The sequence below is a fragment of the Micropterus salmoides genome, unplaced genomic scaffold, assembly GCF_014851395.1.
Source record: "Micropterus salmoides isolate LMB-PRFRI ecotype aquatic unplaced genomic scaffold, ASM1485139v1 Ms_hic_scaffold_11, whole genome shotgun sequence".
NCBI classification, from domain to species: domain Eukaryota; kingdom Metazoa; phylum Chordata; class Actinopteri; order Centrarchiformes; family Centrarchidae; genus Micropterus; species Micropterus salmoides.
This window is the reverse complement of record NW_024040152.1, coordinates 14,632,953-14,653,070: the sequence shown is the minus strand read 5'-3', so window position 1 is coordinate 14,653,070 and position 20,118 is coordinate 14,632,953. Positions and strand designations below refer to the sequence as shown.

The following is a 20,118-nucleotide window of genomic DNA, read 5'->3' as shown; positions in this document are numbered from 1 at the left end:
TGCGTCACTCACCGACCTCTGCGTGCTGAAGGAAAAACTCCAGAGGCTGACACTAACAAATGTGTGAAGGCTTGGGTGTCCGCTGGGTTATGTCAAGTAAATTTATATCGTCATTACAAGCAGCTTTCAATGTCTGCTTGTGTTATATGTTTGGACAGCGGTGTTTAATGGGTTGTCCCAGCTTGCCCGGACAGTATTACCACCTCACATGCTTCTCCACTTCATTTTCCTCAATTTTGTTTTCCTTTTCTTACAGCATGTTCTGTCATATCATATTTCATTCTGTCAGACAAACTTTCACTCTGTTCCTCATCAGTGAGTATTTATTTACAATCATGTTTGTTTTTTTTTCTTTTTTTCCCCTCCCCACTTGTTCTCTGACACATTTGCTGTTGCCTAGTTGGCCGCCTCTGTTCTCCTGTAATCAATCTCTTTTGTAGGTCTCCCTCCGCTCTCTGCCTCCCTCTCCTCCTACTCCTCCACCTACTCTCCGTTGCCTACTTTTCCTCTTACATGCGCGCCTCTCTTCACTGACATCTCATGCACGGTAGTTTAACCCCCCCCCCCCCCAATCGCTAATCTCTCTCCTTTTCGCCTACTCCAGCTCTCCCACACATTGTCCTCTCCGAAAAGATGAGAGGGGTGCATTTCTGTATGTGTGATTGATATGTTATGTAAAGACACTTGCCAACAACAGGCTAACTGCAGCAGCAGTTAGGTTTTATCTGAGGACAAATTTGAGTTCAATGTATTCAGTGGGTGCTAAGTGCACAAACATGAGAAAATTTGCCCTGTTTAAAACTTCATTTAGTGCTGTGCAAATTCTACTTGTTCGTGCTCAGTATGAAAACATCACACACTGCTCACAGAAGCTGCCTTAATTAAAAGAAAATATTCATTGATTGCAAGACCAGTATCTGAAATCCATTTGTCATCCCTGGGGTTTATTTACTAGGAATAATCAGAGGCTGCTGAACTTTGAGGTCGGATCTTGCAGCTCCTGCTAGTGTTGTAATTTGGCGGCAGGGGGTACAGGGAGCAGATGGCCCTGACAGACTGTAACTTACCCAACAGAGAGGGGAGGTCAGTGCATGCTGGGAAAGACCAAAGAGACAAAGGGGAGAGGGGGAGGCTAATATGCACGAGGAGCATTGTTTCCACATGGGAAATGTATAATTTAGATCAAGTCTTGAAATCATATGTGTGAATCTTTCCAGCTAGTTCACTTCTCCAAAGGCATTAGCTGACTGTTGCCCTCTGACCTTGCGTTGTGCAGTACAGTGGCATCAGTATGGCTCACAGATGCACAGTACAGTCACCTTGGCAATGACAATCACTCTCCAAGGCTATGACATCACTCCAAAGAAAAGGAGATGAGGAGGAGGAAGCGGGGGGGGTCTGCCTCTACAAAACCTCTGCAGCATCCCAGCTGATGCCCCAGCATTCAGCTCCTGCCAAGAGGACCGACACAAGAGGAAGAAAATCAGCCCTTTTCAATTCCATCACAGAGCAAGGAGTAGGAGGAGTCAGTCGAGTGAGAGAGTGATGCTCCCAGCAGGTGCCAACAAGTGAGAGGTAGCCCAGCGACTGAGAACGAAGGGAGATGGAGAAGAGTCTGTGAGAGCAGAATACGCCCAGAGCTCTGAGGAGACAAACGACAGGTGAGCATGCTTAACATTTTCTTTTACATGCTTAGTCATGTTAAATGTTTTCCACTGTCTTCATTGCAGTAATTACTTCCCAAAGAGAAATCACGATCAGTAAAACTTGGTTTTAGCTACCTGCCTTGTAAATTCTGAAAAGTTTTTGTTGTTCTCAACAGGTTACCATAAAATTTATGAAATGTTTGTCGGGATACCACGTAGTTGGTACTTTTTGGTACACTAACTGTCCCATAAATTGAGATCTATTTAAAGTAGCAGAAAGTTTCCCTCTTGAAATAATGAGGAAAAGTTGATAATATGTGTCTCCTGATTTATTTTCCACTGATTTGTTTGGCAGTTTAAAAACCTAGGTGGGCTGCAGATTAGCTTCGGATAGACGCCCTATATACATCACATCTGTTGCATTGCTTATTTGTATGTAACAGTGTTTATCTGTGTGGTCCCTGTTAAATATACATATGGATTTTTAAAAAAAATGTTTAAAATCATGAATGAGGATTGGTTAGTGTCTGTAAAGACATTTAACAATTAAAACAACTATGATTTTCAAATCTTATTTTCCGACAACATGTAGGCTATATATTTGCATTCTTTTAAAATTTGCACTGGGATTTTAATATCTACACATAATTTTCTCTATATTTGTGTCTTTGCAGCCACTGTATTTTCAGTCCTCCAGCTCCAGTTGTTCGTGTCTGTCTCTCTGCTGCCATGCTGTGTCCTGCGCTGCTTTGTGCCACCCTGCTCCTCCTGACACCCCTGGAGATCACAGAGGCTCGCGCTCTGCACCCTTCTCCTGATGCTGTGCAGGTACCTACAGAGGGAGGGAGGGGGAAGGATAGAAAAGAGAAGAAAAGAGTGGATTGAAGCATAAAAGAGAATATAGCCCAGAGGGATGGGAGGGAGCTCAGGAAAAAATAAGAGGAGAGAGTAATGAAATGTATCACTGATTGAATTATTGTCCCTTGTACACTCCCTGACAATTAAATTGAATCTTTCCCTCCCTCCTGTAGTTCATGGAGCAGTTTCTGGAACGCTACAATGACCTTTTGACCCTGGACGACCTGGAGAACCTGTTGAATAGCCAACCAGAGGAGCAGTCCACCTTCTCCTCAGGGGTCAAAGCAGCCGAGTACCCCAAATGGGCTGATGGCCAAACGCAGGCTGAGACCCCCTGGCTGCGCCTGCTGAAGGGGGCTGTGGCCAATCAGAAGCGCGCAGAACCGGACCGGTCAAGGAGGGGCTGGAACAGAGGATGCTTTGGGCTGAAACTGGATCGGATCGGGTCCATGAGCGGGCTGGGCTGTTAGTGGAGAGAAAAGCGAAAATAAAGACTGATGGCATAATTCTTAGGTATTATAGGGGAAAACACACTTGCAGTGAAGAGTGTTCACGTGTGTGTAGGCTACATGTAGTATGGTGTAAACTCGCGGCAGTGTTAATGTGGTTTCATCCAGCGTACAGATACCATAGATCAGACGCTTCACTCTATTGTGGCTGTTTTAACAGAGCAGCTGTAGTTTATTCCATGTTTAAGTATTAAACTGAATATTAGAACATGTGAGCTATGTTTACATCAAATTATCACCTTTTGAATGTTGAGCTTGTTTTTAAGTAAACTGGCACTTCATGTATTTCTAGCTTTGTCTGCGTACCGTAGCCTATAGATGTAAAAGTGTTTAGGCATTTCGTGGCCAGGGTGTCGTGCTAAAATCAGGTGTAATGGACGAGGATATCCAATTGATGGCACCTGTAATTCCTGCTGTTTCATTTTTATGTTTACTTATGATTAGCATGAATAAATGGATTTGACATTTGCTCTGTTAGGCTTTTTTTTCCTTTTGCTCACGGAAATGTGGAAGTGTGAGATTCAACATCCACTTCTGTCCCACACGGAAATCTGCTTTGTTGACGGTATTAACACGCGTCATCTCAATTCTTCCTTCAAATTGGAGCTTCAAATTCTCCTGACAGGTTTTTTTTTTTTTTTTTTTTTTTAACTCTAGATTATTTATTAAATCTAAATGGCTGATGGATGAAGTTACATTTCTTCCACCATCATATGTGCAGCCAATCCTAATAACTGGATGTATAAAGAGCCTCTGCTGCGTCCAAAACTGACTTCATTCTGGCAACACAGCCAAGTTCCCAGGGCAAAAATATTAAAGCGCTGTGCAGGGAAATGGAAATAAATATGTTGGTGTCTCTCTCAGATAATCTCAGAACATTCCAATGTATAGGCTAATTATAAAAATACGGACAAATACATTCAAAACAGTGTACATTTAACGGTCACAGAGGCAGTATCTGCATGAACTGTTTCTTTCAAGACTCGGGCAATTGTCAAAGGTCCAGGTGTGTTAGTAGGTGGAGCAGTTAACAGTTGTACAATATAAATTTAGGAACAGTTCAGGAGGAAGTTTAGTTGCCATTACACATTTTCAAAATCTTTGATTTGAGGACCAATGAGACAGGTGTTGAGGTTTTCACTCTGTTATCTTTTCTTCGTTGGAGACTTCGTCGGCGCTCACAATAACTGCCGAACGCTGTGAAGCGATCGATTTTGACGCAACAAGTTATTCTCAATTATATAACCGGAAAACACAGTAATTTCCTTACATCGCATCAATAGATTACAGTTTGATTATGGCATTTGGGTTGAATTTGAATACAAATAAGTTGGATGCAGTTTTCTATTACCATACTAGATGGCGGTCTGAGTCTATTTCGGTTTGTTACCACTTTACCACACAGGGCTGCCCTCCGGACTTTGGACAGCACTCTAATAGAGACAAGTTGTAAAGAAACACACGACTGAGGGCTCCTTTTATTGAGACATTGTGCAGAGATCACCAAATAGCAATCCATGCATTTGTTGTTGCTACATTTTCTGATAAAGCAAGTAGAATTTAAAAAGATACAAAAGATACCAAATTAGGCTACATAAAGGTTGCTTAGCTTTTTTTCAAAATGAAATACAGATTTCGGCAACCCTTTACACAGCTTTATAGCTATATAAAGCTGTGTAAAGGGTTGCTGAAACGTCATTTCTCGGAGTTAAGGTGATATATTTTGTACTAACAGTGTACCAGCACGTACTAAGACACTATAGGCCTAAATGTAGGGGAACAAGATGTGAAGTTATAATAAGTGTGTAACAATTCCGGGGGGGTTATAAAGGAATGTAGTTTGTCTGTCTGTTGATAATAACGTCATTTTGAAATCCAAGGATGGTTAAATGAAGGGCAACTGGACTTGATTGAAGATACCTGAAGAGGTTTTATCTCTCATCCAGTTCAAGTATCTTCAATCAAATCCAGTTGCCCTTCATTTAACCCTCCTTGGATATTATTAAGTGATACAGACATCATCTCTCCATCCCCCCTGAAAGATGGAGTTGTGCTCAGTTTCATGTACTTGTAATAGTCATATGTAGTAAAATAATATCTACAGTATATGTTCTTTTTAAGATCCCAAATTGTTATCCCCTTCACATTTTGCTCCCCAGTAGACTACTCCTATGTAGGCCTCTGTATTGGTACCAGTACTCCCTTAGATCAAAAGATTACATTGTATCTCCAGAGTAAATGCGCTGCACATTGCTGGCTGTAATCTAAAGCATTACCCAGATTTCTTACTTGAATCTCACAGTGACCCTTCCACTAAACTAAAATGATAGTTCCCGCATATTATATTTCATGGCGCACTCACTTTCCTCTCTCTACAGTGAGTAGAGTTTGGCCATTGTAATATAGAGTTGGGTGACAAATTAAAGTAAGTAGTCAGTATGGAGTCTGGCCTCCACCAGCCTCCAGAACAGCTTCAGTGCTCCTTGCCAAGTCTGTAGAAGTCTATTGGTGGGATGAACACAAGATATCCCCTCATTTATAAATACAACCATCATTCAATCAGATAATCTAATTGAGATCAAGATCTCTTTTGCAAGAGAGACTTGAGTACAGCAGATAGAAAGAAACACAAATATAGCGAGACAGAACAAAAGGACAAATAACATCACAGACATCACTAAAAAGATTTGAAGATGAAAGGTTATATTATATCATTTGATGTTATGGAGATGGTGGTGGAGAGCATTGTCTCAGGCATTGGTCCGGTGTGAAACTGGGTTGAGAAATGGTGACTGTAAAGGCCTCAGAATTTTATTCACACATTTTTTATATTCATCAAATCATTCAGTAAGCCATGGTGCACGGAAACATCTCTTTTAATCAGTTTTTTTCCCTATAATTTGTCCACTGTCTATGGAAAGTACATGTGATCTGTATGAGCATTTACAGTATAGGCTACTGAGAGTATAACATGGGCCAAGTGTTGACTAGCCAGCCAGCGTCTAATCTTAGCCCGACCTTTACTTCCCCTCTTTGACCTTAAGCTGCAGCACAGAGGCCAAGAATGGCATGCACTCAGGGTTGCAGCAGTTCAGCTATGCCAGGACCGTTGGACTGCAGCCATAAAACACACCGGCACTGTCCAGTTTTGGTGCAGAGCTACATGTCTGCCTGCTGCAAAATATGTTTGTCTGCTGAAGTTACTGAATGCCGTCTTTGGTCCAGTTAGATATGTAATGTGTTGCAAGTTACTGGTCTGCTGTGGTGCCAAGATGCCAAGTCGTGGGTTTAAATTCTCTGTCAGGACTTCCCGCTGTTGCAGTCAGGGGGATATTTCAAACAGGATTCAACTTGAATGGACTTCTGGTTTAAAATGACATTGTCATTATTTTGATGAACATCTTAAATTATCCTCTTGGAGCATTTTCTTTTCAAATGTCAACAATGTTGCCAGAAAAAGTAGTCAAAAGACACGTCCAGGCCTTGTCATACTCTGTGTACAAAGAATACAAGTGATGACAGTTAATTTAATTTAATACAGTTAACACTTTGTACCAAGACCTCAAGTGCAGCGCTTTTATTCAGACAATGGAAATTGTCTTTTAATAAAATGTTTTTTTAGCATTAAGATTCTGTTAGTAATTTCTAAATAACCTGACAAATTAACAATTGGACTGAGTAAATGGACTCAAACAGACTGACGATGCTTCCTCTGCACATGCGTAATGATCATTTGTTCATGTCGAGCAACCAGCACTCATCTTTTGACTCCTGCCGGGGAGATGGAGAGGCAGAGAAAGAAGAGAAGGGTAGCTACAGTCTGAATCTGAAAGTGAAGGGTCATGTTCTTTGGCCATTAAATGTCACGGTAAGGAAGACAGAGATTTGATCCCTGGTTTGCTCCCTCTGTGTCTCTGTGTTTACTGAGAAGGTCAGCGAGGGACCCCTCTCTTTTTCAGTTCACTATCTGAGGACTTTAATACCTCAGTCTCTAAATCCAGAACTCTTAAAAGTGAGAAAGGCAGAAACACAAGAAAGGCTTGAATTCTGCTGAAATAATGCAGCCTAAATTTTTCAGAGCTTAAACTTAGCAGCAGAAATGGGATAATAAGAGAAAAGATTCTAACTCACATGAAGTGAACTTGCAGAGGCCAGCTTGTGTGTCTCTTTCAGGGACGACCTTGACATTCAGAGGGGGGCGGGTTGAGGAGCAGTGAGCAAGGAGGGGGCGTGGCTTTAAACTCGGTTAATCATAAAAACACACGATTAAACTTCGCTCTTCCCCACTCACACCCGGAGTCGCAAGACAGACTGAAGCGTCTCACAAACGGTAAATACCTTCAGAAAATGTAATTATTTCAAGCAGGAACCTGCAGGGTCTCAGTCTGTATGACTGAAGAACTTGATTTAGATCACCTGGGGAACAATCTGCATGTGCTTGATTTTAGCCTAATTTTGATGTAAATGTGGTTATAAACTTAAGAGAAATCTCAGATTTTGCTTTTTAGTGCTGAGGATGACTTGCAGGGAAAGTTCTGGTCTGCAGATTTACACCTGTGGTCACAGGGAATACTTTTGCATGTTCGTTTAAACTCTTGGCTTATCTCAATGCACAACTGTCTTGTCGTCAAGTGAAAGCTAATATATGGCATCATAAAAGTTGGTTTATCAGTATTTAACAGGAAGCATTGTGCCTCATTTTCTGTCTTTCTGCCTCATTTTCTGTCTTTCTGCTCTCATTTCTTCCCCCAGAGGACTAAGACAACCCAGGCAAAATGGTGAAAGTCGGTATCAATGGGTAAGTCCTCATTTTCACCCACTCACCTAATTTTTAAATTAACCAAATCCCCTTAATTAGCACAACTAGTTGAGCAACAGGCACTCAACACTGACTGATTATGCTGCCTGTGAACTCTAATGCCACACCCCTTTCAGCTGTGCAAAAATGGAGCATTTAACATTGATTTACTGTAATGACTGCCTTGTTTTAATTTGGAAATGCACCATCAGTGCTTTTTCAAACTTTATTTGTTGCACATAAAATTATAAAAATATGTACACAAAGACACATAAGCCTATAAACTTCTCTGCCTGGTGTGTGTGATAACTGCAGTCTCTCTGTGATTGATTTAAAAGCGACACCATACAGCCACTGAGGAAGGAAAACATATATTATAATGGAGTACATGCACAGATGCACATACACCACCCTGTGGACAGTCCTCTAACTTTGAACTTTGGCCCTTTATACCAGATAACAATGTGGGCAGTGGCTTTGACATGGGGGTCATTCAAAAGGGGATTGTTTTTCTCTCCCCTGAAGCAGGCAGAAGAGATCCTGCGTAACTTGAATGTTAGTATCCACACAATGTTACGTTAAAGTCTCCCGATCTGTTCTCTTATCTTACCGCCCCTCTTCTCTCCCCCCCCCCCTCTCCATTGTATGAGGACAGAGTGTATCTGTGCCAGGATTTTGGACCCTCGGTTTAAAAAGTAACTCGGCCTGCTGATCAAACAGTGTATTGCCGTCACCAGGATTACCACATTAGAGGTTCATTTCGACTTTATCCCCCAGAGAGGAGAGTGTGAGAGCAGCACACACCGCCCTCTGCCCCTCCTCCTGAACCCTTGCCCTTTTTCTAGCTGTGGTTTCAAAGTCTCCTGGGGAGTTAGCTATCCCACACAAAGAGAAAAGGCTACAACAGTAATGTGAAGCAGGTGAAGGTTGAAGTGAATGTCATACCCCATTTTACATATTCATGACTGATTTTCATACTGATCCACTTCAGAAGCATCTGGAGCTTTATTTCAGAGATTCCAGGACATGTCTGGGATCATATCGGCTAGTGACTTTAATCAGAGTTGCATGGTATGATACCACCATCTAGAGGCCAGACTAAGAAACACCAATGTTCACTTTTCAGATTTGGCCGCATCGGTCGTCTGGTGACCCGTGCTGGTTTCACCTCCAAGAAGGTGGAGATTGTGGCTATCAATGACCCTTTTATTGACCTGGAGTACATGGTAAGTCAAGAAGACTGCTTGAAATATAAAGCATCAGAGTTGGAAAGTTATTCTGAAGTCTGAGGAAGATGAGAATCTCTCAGAACATAATGTAAAATGATTTAACTTTTTTCATGTCATTTCTATCCAGATGAGTGCATTAATTTGGCAAATGTATCTCTAAATTAAATATGTAATGGAAGGCTTTTGTAGTCAGATACCACTTTCATCTTTGTAAACATTTGAAATCTTTTTTTTTTTTTTTTTTTTCTTTTGACAGCTGTCATAATTAAACTCATCTCTGTTCCTCTTTAGGTCTACATGTTCAAGTATGACTCCACCCATGGCCGCTTCAAGGGTGAGGTCAAGGTTGAGGGCGACAAGCTGGTCATCGCTGGACAGAAAATCACAGTTTTCCACGAGTGAGTTGACTAACCAGGTTTCTAATGTAGAAAGCATTTCAGCTAAATTAAAATTTCACAAATGCACACACAGGAATTGAGTAAGCATTTGTGAGTCTAACTTGTTTTTGTTTTGTTTTTTTTTCTCTAGGAGGGACCCCGCTAACATCAAGTGGGGTGAGGCTGGTGCCCAGTACGTGGTTGAGTCCACTGGCGTGTTCACCACCATCGAGAAGGCCTCTGTAAGTACTCAAGCCGGAACCCAAACTCTGGAAGAAATTATCATGTGGAGAGAGAAAGACATGTGACATGTAATTGGCTAAAAATTATGTAGACTATAATTACAAAAACACATTGCAGGCTCACTTGAAGGGTGGTGCCAAGAGAGTCATCATCTCTGCACCCAGTGCTGACGCTCCCATGTTCGTCATGGGCGTCAACCATGAGCAGTACAACAACTCCCTCCCGGTTGTCAGGTAAGAATCAAAGTATCTCTGACTGTTCATAATGTTTTTGTATATTTAAGTGGGTTAAAATTCAGTTTTTTAATTTGAGCATCTGATGCCACAATTTTAAATCTGAAGGCTATATTTTTAGAACCTATTTTTCCTTTTTTTGTGTGTTTCAATCAATGTACATCTTAGTGGAACTCTTAGCATTTGTCTCACACAGACACCGTTACTTTACCTCTCCATAGCAACGCTTCCTGCACAACCAACTGCCTGGCCCCCCTGGCCAAGGTCATCAATGACAACTTCGGCATCATTGAGGGCCTGATGGTGAGGATTAAAACACTCTGCCTGGGAATAATCTGGCAGAGAAATCTAAGCAGCTGCTAAAATTTGATTAACAAAAGGCCAACATGACATTACAAAGTTAGAGGGGGCGTTAAGCCATATTTAACCTTTCTCTTCCCCTCCGTGTCCGTCAGAGCACAGTTCATGCCATCACCGCCACTCAGAAGACTGTGGACGGTCCCTCTGGCAAGCTGTGGAGGGACGGCCGTGGTGCCAGCCAGAACATCATCCCAGCTTCTACTGGTGCAGCCAAAGCTGTTGGCAAGGTCATCCCTGAGCTGAACGGGTCAGTGCCAAAAACACTTGTATTGCAGTATCGTATGTTCTTGCATGACTTGCATTAAATCTGGTGAATTTAGTTTGTGACCTCACCATTCTTTGCCTGTATTCTACAGGAAGCTGACCGGCATGGCCTTCCGTGTCCCCACCCCCAATGTGTCAGTGGTTGACTTGACGGTCCGTCTGCAGAAACCCGTGAGTAACCACAAACCAGAAGCAATTTTAATATGACTGTAAATCTGGTAACGTTTGACGTTCTTACTATCGACAAATTCCCAAAGACCAAACCAGACAATAAACTTATCAGATAAGTATGTGTAAACTACAGTGTTCATTTTAATGGGCACTATTAAAGTTGTCTTATGTTGAGTCAGTCTCTTAACCTGTTCTTCAGTCATAAATGCTAACTAGCACACTAAATCTGCATCAGTTTATGGCTGAACATAGTCCCCAGTTAATTCACTATTTACTCCAGTTTGAGTAGGATTTGCTTCAGGAAATTGCTTAGCCTTTTCTAAACACTTTAAGAATCAGGATCAGTTTTATCGCCAGGTTTCACATACGAGGAGTTTGCTTTGGTGTGTGTATTGGTGCTTAACTGTACACAAGACATGATATAGAATTAAATAGAAAAAGGGGATTAAAAAATGTACAAGTATATACATTGTAACAAAATGTACATTAATTTTTATTATATAAATATATTTGAATTATATTCCTTTCCACCAAGCCCCATATAAACACACCTCTGCATAACAAGAACTTTGATTTGATTTCTTTAAGTACTGACATTTATTTATCCACACTTTTTACTTAATGACATTTTATATATGCCTGCATTTTTGTGGAAGTATCGCATGCAAACAAACATTAATGCACCCCATCAATCTACATCTTGCACTAATTCCCTCTTCTGAATGTAATGCTTGTTTGGTTTTTTATATTTTTATACTATGTCATGATTTGTCTGAAGCATTTACAGCTACAGTAGGAACCAATTGGCATGAGTGTTGCAGACAGTGTAGGAAGTCAAAGAATATTAAAGTGTGGATTTTGGTCTTGTCATGGAATTTGCAGACAGTAAGAATTTTGAATAACATCAACAGTTTTGAAAAGTCTCGGTCATACAATCTCTGTTCTTCTCAAAAGGCCAAATACGATGACATCAAGAAGGTTGTGAAGGCCGCAGCTGACGGACCCATGAAGGGCATTCTGGCATACACAGAGGACCAGGTCTGCGTTTCTCTTTTTTTTTTTTTTAAACTGGCCTTTATGCAGTTTTGTTGCTCAGTAGTAATGAGAGATCCCCTCTTCGCTGTCCTGCCAGGTTGTCTCCACAGACTTCAACGGTGACTGTCACTCCTCCATCTTTGATGCTGGTGCCGGCATTGCCCTCAACGACCACTTTGTCAAGCTGGTCTCATGGTACGCCTTCAGCATGGATTACTTTCAGTTCCTCATCAATTTCCAAGTATACATATTGACTCCCTTTTTTATTTCTTAATCAGGTACGACAACGAGTTTGGATACAGCAACCGTGTCTGCGACCTGATGGCACACATGGCTGCCAAGGAGTAAAGCGACCAGCCAATCGACGTCACTGCACTGTCACATCACCCACATTCTCCTTATACCAGATTCTTACATTTAACAGTAAGACATCAACCCCTGTTAGATGCCTGAAGGAAAAGTCCCACAAAGAACAAAAAAGATTTAAATTGGTGACCAATTACTTTTTTGTATTAACTTCCTGTTCTGTTCTTGTGTGATGGAGTTGAAGGTGTGAGAGTCTGTCTGTAGTACTGAAGTACTGCAGTCAGTGAAATAAAGTCCTGTTTGTGAGATTCATGCCCCCCTCTTATCTTTTGTCACTGCACAGAACAAATGTGTAATTAAACTGCTTCAGTGGAATTATTACTAAAATCTGTAGATTGATTCCCATGGGTCAGTGGCCTTGGCAGACCTTCACTATAGCCATTTATATCTATCAGTTTCCTCCTGTGAGTACACAGGACAGTTCTTAATTGCCTGAATTGATTAGGTGACAGAGTGGAGAATAATTTCTGTTCAGCCACTTTACTAGTTTCTTGCACCACAACGTTGCTTCTATAAACTGTCATGTGATCTATTCTTTGGCACCTTTAGCCTGGTCTGTCTGGGAGAATACTATAGCATGGATAACTCAACTTGACAAAAGCCCACTACAGTGGTTCAATGAGGCTTTCACACCTGCTGGTGACTTTATTTCATGCAATGGCAAAAGTGTAGCAAATTTAACATGGTTTTTGCAGTTTTCATGTTCATTAATCATGTTGTCACAGGCTCCACTGATTTAACTTGACTGAGAAGCATTTATTTGGTAACTACACAGATCCGGATGGGATCATGCTCTGGAACAGTATGAAGTTTTAGTTTCCTTTAAATTTTCATTTCAAATTCGGTTATTTGACTGAAACAGAGATTCAGTGAATTGCTGTGGTTCTTCAGTGTTAGACACTAATGAATGTATATAGCAAATACTTATTCCTCCAACAAAACCCCTCCCTTAAGGTTTCTGGTATAAATGTGAGACAAGCCTTTACAGTAACATCGGTTATCCAGCTTTCAGAGATCAGTCAGCCTGAGTCTCTCAGTTGGTCCAGTCCACAGAAATATTAATTGGTCTAGTGTTAAATTAAAACATCAAAATTGTCAAGTCAAATTGTAGATCACATACCAAAGTTTGAAGTGCAGTTATTAACTCTTTGTCTACTGACACCTACCCTTGCTTTAATCTTCAAAATTGAAGCCATGTTTTTTTTTTTTCTTCAGACCTAATTAACAGACATGTACTACAAGCGTGAAGGCTCATAGTATGTATAAATATGTGTTCTGTATTTATCCTTTTGTGCACGTTTACACTGACAGCAATTGGTATCAGAAGTGAAGTGGTGAATAATATGACCCTAGTGTGTGGATATTCGGTGGATAAAAGAGAGGCGGAGGTTAACCCCAACCACCCCCCATCCCTGACTTCTGTTGGTGTGCCTCTCACTGATCATTGCTAAACCAGATTGTCCACAGCCACAATGATTCACAGAGGGGTGGATCAGATTAGAAATATATGAAAATATGAGAGACCGGCTGAGAGAACAGAGGAAGGGACTGGCAGACAAGAGGAAGGTGAGTAGTGTTTGTTTTAGTGAAAGTGTAATGTGTCATCATCGCTGGAAATCCCTGTCTTGGTGTCACTGTGTTCATTCATGTTTTTATCTTTGAGTTGATCATGAGAGTCCTGTAGGGAGAAATAATTGAGAGAGTCATTGTTGTTTTTTTCCCCCCTGCGGCCGCTTGTAGTGCAGGATCATTAACAACTCTTTATTATAGTTAGCTATTTATTTTAAGCTACAGGATTCTTAAAACACATATTTGCCCTGAATATTGTTGATTTTTTTTTTTTTTGTTACTATTAATAATAGTCATAAAAACATGGCAAAGGTAACAAAAAAGCCATGTGAAAAGTAATTATATTTAACTAATAAGTGAATGTTCCTCCCAGAAACTGTGTGTGAAGCCAGATACTGTTTTCTTGGATGGGGCACTTAAAAAGTGGGGGGGTTTGGGGGTCCTCCCCCAGAAGATTTTGAGCATTAAACACTTAATTTCCTGCATTCTGGTGAAAATTTCTCCTTCAATTTCTGCCTTTTCTGCACCAATTTATTTTGTCTAAAAATTCAGGTGGCAGGTGACAATTCAAAATATAGAATTATAATAGATAATCTAGTGAGGCTCTCAGGCTCTTATTGCTTTTAAATATTTTTTTCCCCCTGTAGATCAACTTATTTAATATCCCTGCTGAGTCAACACACATGATTAAGTCTTACCTCCTCTTTTGTGGGGAAGTAACCTATAAATGTGTTTGTGGCCCCTTTTCATCTCAGTAATAAATTAATCCGTTTTAATTCAGTTATTGACTGGACTTTATTAGCTCATCTGTTAATAACTTATAACTCTGTTTCCCACAGAATGACAGTGTAACTGGCGCAGCTGTACAGCATGCTAGTCTCGAAAACCCAGCTGTATTCTAACATTAACTTAGCTCTCTTTATTAGCTAGGCTCCTTACATGCTTGCTAATAACTTTTAATAGCTGGGTCTCCGACATTGACAGCGTTGTGTTGGACAGATTTGTGCAGCTGTGTTAACGAGGGAGAGAGAGCGAGAGATCGAGAGACGGGTGAGAGAGACGAGCGAGAGGAAGTGCTGCGCGTATACGCGCTGCCTGCAGCTCAAATACGGTTTTAAATAGGCCCAGTAAAAAAAAATCGAATATCAATATGTGGCGGTCAGCATTGATATTGTGGCAGGCCGCCACAAATAAATGAACGTATGGGAAACACTGTAACTTATCTGCTCATGTTCAAACCTTTCTGCACATTCAGAATCTCTCCCACATATCTGAGTACTCTGAAATGTAAATAAAAAAAGTCGTAATGGGAGACTAACGTCATTAGCCTATTTAAAGAGAATTCATAACATTTTACTACATGCCCTGTACTGCATTACGTTACTGATTCACTGGAAGTATCCCCTCGCCGTCTAACAGACAAAACTGGATGACAGGAGGAGGTGCTCATGCCGGGGGGAAACGAAACTAACCGACAACACCTGTGATCAGACAGAAAGCTCACGAATAATTCCACACATGTTAACTTCAGCACCTCTGATAAAGTGCCGCTTACAATCCCCAACAGAGCAAGACAAGGCTTCAGTTTTTAACGTTACATTTTTATAGCCAAGTGAAACTGTCCGTGTCACGTAAACCTGTTACTATCTGTGATTGAGCATACGTCGGTATCTACGTATATGTACGGAGATACCAGAAGAGGTGGAGGGTTTCAGGGTGTGTTAGGTTACGACGTGCTGGAATAAAGTCAAGCTAAGACAACATACCGCCTCCTCTTCTGTATTAAGGATATACAAAGATAGCAATATTCCACATGACGAGGAAGAGGATTTTGACACTGTGCTGAGGCTGTTCGACGAGCACTTTGTGCCGAAAAGGAACGTGATTTTCGAGAGGGCACGTTTCCACTGGCGGACGCAAGAGGTGGGTGAGTCCGTTGAACAGTACATAAGGCACCTGTATGAACTCGCAGCTCACTGTGACTTTCAGGAGAAGGAGGAGGAAATAAGAGATGGACTGGTCATAGGGATTAAAGACAAAGATCTTTCATTGATTCATCAGGGCACGTTGATGAAGTAAAATCAAAGTCTTATAAAAGTAAGTGGGAAAAAAGCACAGTATGAGGCAACAGGAGGAAGGAAAGAAAATGGAAGGCCAAACTGTGGGAGATGTGGGCGCAGGCATGCAAGAGACAAATGCCCAGCTAAAGAGAGAGAATGTAATAAATGCCACTAAATTGGTCACTTTGCAAACAAGTGCAAAACCAGAATGATACAGGAAGTGACTGAAGAAGTTGACAGCTTATTCTTAGGCTCAATAAAAGAAACTACAACCAAGAATGAGGCTACAGTGGATGAAGTCATCACTGATACAGAGCCACCGTGGCGCACAACTCTAGTGATATGCCATACTCCAGTTAGCTTCAAGATAGATTCTGGTGCTGACACAACGATAATAAATGAGGCTTACATATAGCCGCCTCCGTGTCAAACCAAAACTTCCACAGTCCGCTTTGGCACAAACTGTCTGCGACTCACAGCGCGAGGTGGGTCCACGTCACTCACTGGTGTCGCAGCAGGATATCCCTCTTGTAAATGTGTAAACCACTGAGATAACAAGAAGTTCACGGTGTATTCCTCAGAGAAATAAACACTTTTCCACCAAGAAAGAGAACGTCAATTTTCCAGAGTTTACACAGTAAACGCCATGTGGGTAAAATTTTAGAGATAACACTCTGACTTCCCGTTCCCGTGAAGGCAGCACGAAGCTGCACCACAAGTAGCTGACAGAGAGAAAATATACCGTCTCGTCCAATTGCAGTGCGCTAAATTGGCAGGTTCTAATGTTGCAGATCAGTTTTTTTGCAAGTAGTTTCAGGTTTAAACTCCTATTGTTGTGAATCTTAAGTGTAAACTGTAAACAACCAACAAACGCCCCCCGAAAGCAGCTCAGCGACCCCCCCCTTCCAAAGTATTGCTTCCAATCGCCCCCCATCGTCCTCGGAACGCCCCCTGGGGGGCTGTACCGCCCCCGTTGAGAAACACTAATTTATATTAATCGCTCAATTATAATCATTTATATCTTTGATAATGCTTTGTGACATGACCCTCCTTGTGAGAAAATGTTACTTCCACATGCTGCTTATTGCACTTTGTAGTTGGCATAGTGTCACGTATTGTTTTGTATTTGTGCCTTCATTGAAGCTCACGAAGCTGCCTTGTATCTGTAAGCTGCCTTTCAACTGTGTATTACACATCCATGGGAGACACGGGTTCCTGGTTTGTCCCCTCATCCATCCACCCACGGTTCCTATCCCAGCTGTCCCCCTCTGCAGACCTGGCCATCGCTGTCTTCCTCACCTTCGCAGGGAAGCGTGGTTCAAGACGAATGACATTCAAACACACTGAAAGTTATTTAAAATTCTGAGCAGGATCCCAAGTTTCCAAATATATCATGCCAGATTACATTTAATGTTTTTATGTGAGCTTCAGCCACAAAAATGTTGAATTTTGTTTGCGAGTGTGTTATTATTGATTATTATAAATTATTTGTCTCTATATATACAATAAATGTAACATGGTAGCTCCACTGAAGTGGTGCAACAAGCACACACAGAATATATAATATAGTTTACCTGAGATAAAGTAGGAAATAAATTATATATATTTAAATCTACTTAAAGGGACATTTTAGTGTCTATTTAATATGTAATAATAATAATTAGGGGAAAGAAAATAATGACAATAAAAATAATATATAACATTGGCATTCAAGTGAACAAAATGCCATACCATCCTGAATCTTAAAAATTGAATACTGTAAAAGATAACATTGTGTTGTGAGAACAAACCAAGGACTCAAAAGTTCATGGGTGCTGTGTGACTGACTTATTATTCACTCATAATGGGTTTTAGAAAAGTTTTCTATTTGCTCACTAGTCAACCAAAAAGACAAAACCCAACGTTTCCTCATTAAAAGCAATAAAGTTCAGACTGTCTAAATACAAAACATTTGTGAAGAGTAGAGAAATAAGAACAATTGACTGAACTGAACAACAATTTACTCTTCACATCAGTTATGCCTCTGAATCTTAAACGTTACCTTCAGTGATTGGTTTACGCAACAAATCAATGAAGCTAAACGGATTCTCTACTGTCACATTCAAACTTGTTCATTTGCTTGTTTTGTCCGGGTTGATTTGCTTCCTGTGCAGCATGAGTCTAGATGGGGAGCAGCTGGCATAAAATTATTAACAATGACCTTCTTCATATATGTTCTTTCATTTTCCTCACTGTTACTTTTTCTCCAGCTGTCGCATCACTGCTGGAGAATGGCACAGTGTTGTTAGTCTACTGTAGGGGAAGAAAGAAGCTCAGACCTCCAGATCTCCTGACCATCAACCTGGCACTCAGCGATTTTGGTGTCAGCCTCTTGGGAGCGCTATTTTTCATAATTTCCAGGTACTCAATACTTTGTTATCAACCAATGACAACCCAGGCATGAATTCAGGGTGTTGACATTGTGAGTATAATACTGACAATATCTAGACCAGCAGCCATTTGTCAGAGACAGACGGTGATGATCCATTAAGCAGGTGGTCTAAAGCCCTTCTCTCTCCCTCTGTCAGCCTGTGCCATGCCTGGGTGTTTGGGGAGACAGGCTGCCTTTGGTATGGCATTCAGGGCTTTGTGTTTGGCATTGGCTCTATGCTCACCACCTGTCTTATCACTCTGGAACGTTGCCTGAAGATCTGCTGCTTAAGATATGGCAAGTTTGACATCTTCTAACACACAAGCACATATTCACCTTAAATCCATCTGGCTCTTCATGAATAAATTGGGGGATTTCTCACCAAGGTACAAACACAAACCTTACTTAGACAACATACTTATTCTAGTCAGTACAACATCCTTGTCTTCTTGTGCAAATGTATTGATTTAAACATTTGTTGAGGTAAAAGTCATACTGACATTGATTACGTAACACTAAAGCCCACTTAAACTTGCTGATGTTTCAAAAAAATGTGAAGAATTCCCATGAACACACAGCTTAAAAGGTCACACTATGTTCATTAAGCAGTTTGCATCCTTTTTGCCTCTCTAGGACAATGGATTGAGAGGCACCATGTGTCTCTGTCCATAGCAGTGGTGTGGGCTTACACATTGTTCTGGGCCTTACTGCCTGCTTTTGGCTTTGGAAGTTATTGACCTTATGGGACCAGCTGCACCATTAACTGGTAATCTAATTTATTTTACAGTGCTTGATCTGTGCTGTCTGTGTATTCTCTGATTTGTACTCTTTAATGCATTTGCAGACAAATGATGTATGCGATAACCATCTGCCTGTATCACTATTTCAAGGTGGAGAATGAGGTCGTCTTTGAATGACAGAATCTATATTGTCCTCGTCCTGACAGTATGCTTTGGATTTCCTTTACTTACCATCATCACTTCATATTTGGTCATCCTGTTGACGGTGAGGACAACTGCTGCTTCTTGATGCAAAATGGAGGTTCTGTGTCTGTATTCTGTAATTGTTTTGTTTTAATGTATTAGTCACTTATGTAAAGCCACTGTGCATATAGAATATGAGCATTGCAACTCTGGCACCCCCTAGTGATAATATTGAAAAAGACACTGTGGCAGACAGCAGGAATGCCAGGGACCTGGGGGATTACCAAACATAAAAGTGAGAAGATGCTCAGGAGCCCCAAAGGCCCTTCATTCATTGTTCTTATTCATCAGTTGGTTTGCGGTGACTTTCTGAATGGCAATTTCTTTAAGAATATTCAGCCCTAAGGAACTGTTATAAATCAGGTTGCTAGAGGAAATGGATCCAACATAAGCCTCTCGGAGTTTGGCAATGAAGTTATTTTTTTTTTCAGGTTGTTTAACTAACGTAAAGCTGGAGTGCGGGTCCAACTCCATGTGAACTTAATCTATTTCCAATTGTTTCTTGGACGCATTGTCGTTAACAGGAAAAATAGTAGGTTTAGAAAACACTAAAGGGTTGTGTTTTGAGTCTCTTTATCTTCTCTTCTCTTTAAGGGAGCCTCAGCCTGTCTCAGAGCTGTAGGAAGAAAATGAGAGACACCGTATCCTTGTCTGTGGAAAAGAAAAACAGACATGTTTTGTACTTTGCCTCCTCGGACAGTGAAGGCAAAGCAGAGACACTTCAGCATCGGTGGACAGAAGACCAGGAGAAATCTGAGAGGGTCCACATCCAGCAACCCTGTCACTGTCAAAATGTATGTCATGAAAACGACTTATGCTTAGTCTAATCAGTCAAAATAAGTTTAATCAGCCTGTGTGGGTTTATCATGGGTGTGCAGGGCCTTTATAGCCTAGTGCAGGTCTAGCACTCTGAGCGACAATGAAAATGAATCATGTACTAGCCTACTCAAAAAAAATGACTTTCTTTTGTTTAGCAACTGTGTAACTGTTTAAAAGCTATAGCCTAA

The 20,118-nt window shown here is 41.0% G+C and overlaps 3 protein-coding genes across 3 annotated transcripts; all 3 read left to right on the top strand.

Moving 5' to 3' along the window:
• Positions 1–121: 121 nt before the first annotated feature.
• Positions 122–3,481, top strand: wu:fj39g12 (uncharacterized protein LOC563937 homolog). Its single transcript, XM_038711154.1, has 3 exons — positions 122–1,661; positions 2,321–2,474; positions 2,678–3,481. The coding sequence occupies exons 2-3, from the start codon at positions 2,376–2,378 to the stop codon at positions 2,972–2,974; spliced, it is 396 nt and encodes a 131-aa protein (XP_038567082.1). The 5' UTR covers positions 122–1,661; positions 2,321–2,375; the 3' UTR covers positions 2,975–3,481.
• A 3,747-nt stretch (positions 3,482–7,228) lies between these two features.
• gapdh (glyceraldehyde-3-phosphate dehydrogenase) lies at positions 7,229–12,341 on the top strand. Its single transcript, XM_038711150.1, has 12 exons — positions 7,229–7,343; positions 7,766–7,811; positions 8,938–9,037; positions 9,332–9,438; positions 9,569–9,659; positions 9,778–9,893; positions 10,115–10,196; positions 10,349–10,500; positions 10,610–10,688; positions 11,643–11,726; positions 11,821–11,918; positions 12,002–12,341. The coding sequence occupies exons 2-12, from the start codon at positions 7,789–7,791 to the stop codon at positions 12,069–12,071; spliced, it is 1,002 nt and encodes a 333-aa protein (XP_038567078.1). The 5' UTR covers positions 7,229–7,343; positions 7,766–7,788; the 3' UTR covers positions 12,072–12,341.
• A 2,930-nt stretch (positions 12,342–15,271) lies between these two features.
• Positions 15,272–19,744, top strand: opn9 (opsin 9). The gene is given in 7 exon segments (XM_038712465.1): positions 15,272–15,581; positions 16,862–17,025; positions 17,968–18,118; positions 18,286–18,425; positions 18,762–18,894; positions 19,019–19,133; positions 19,706–19,744. Coding segments are annotated over 6 exon segments (687 nt in total). The 5' UTR covers positions 15,272–15,581; positions 16,862–16,916.
• The last annotated feature ends 374 nt before the right edge of the window (positions 19,745–20,118 follow it).

Bases quoted from the DNA above. Each gene is read 5' to 3' on its own strand.
- wu:fj39g12 (XM_038711154.1), top strand. From the start codon at position 2,376: ATGCTGTGTCCTGCGCTGCTTTGTGCCACCCTGCTCCTCCTGACACCC. The intron at 2,475-2,677 runs GTACCTACAGAG...TCCCTCCTGTAG, and splicing joins CTTCTCCTGATGCTGTGCAG to TTCATGGAGCAGTTTCTGGA.
- gapdh (XM_038711150.1), top strand. From the start codon at position 7,789: ATGGTGAAAGTCGGTATCAATGG. The intron at 9,439-9,568 runs GTGAGTTGACTA...TTTTTTCTCTAG, and splicing joins AAAATCACAGTTTTCCACGA to GAGGGACCCCGCTAACATCA. The intron at 10,501-10,609 runs GTCAGTGCCAAA...TGTATTCTACAG, and splicing joins GTCATCCCTGAGCTGAACGG to GAAGCTGACCGGCATGGCCT.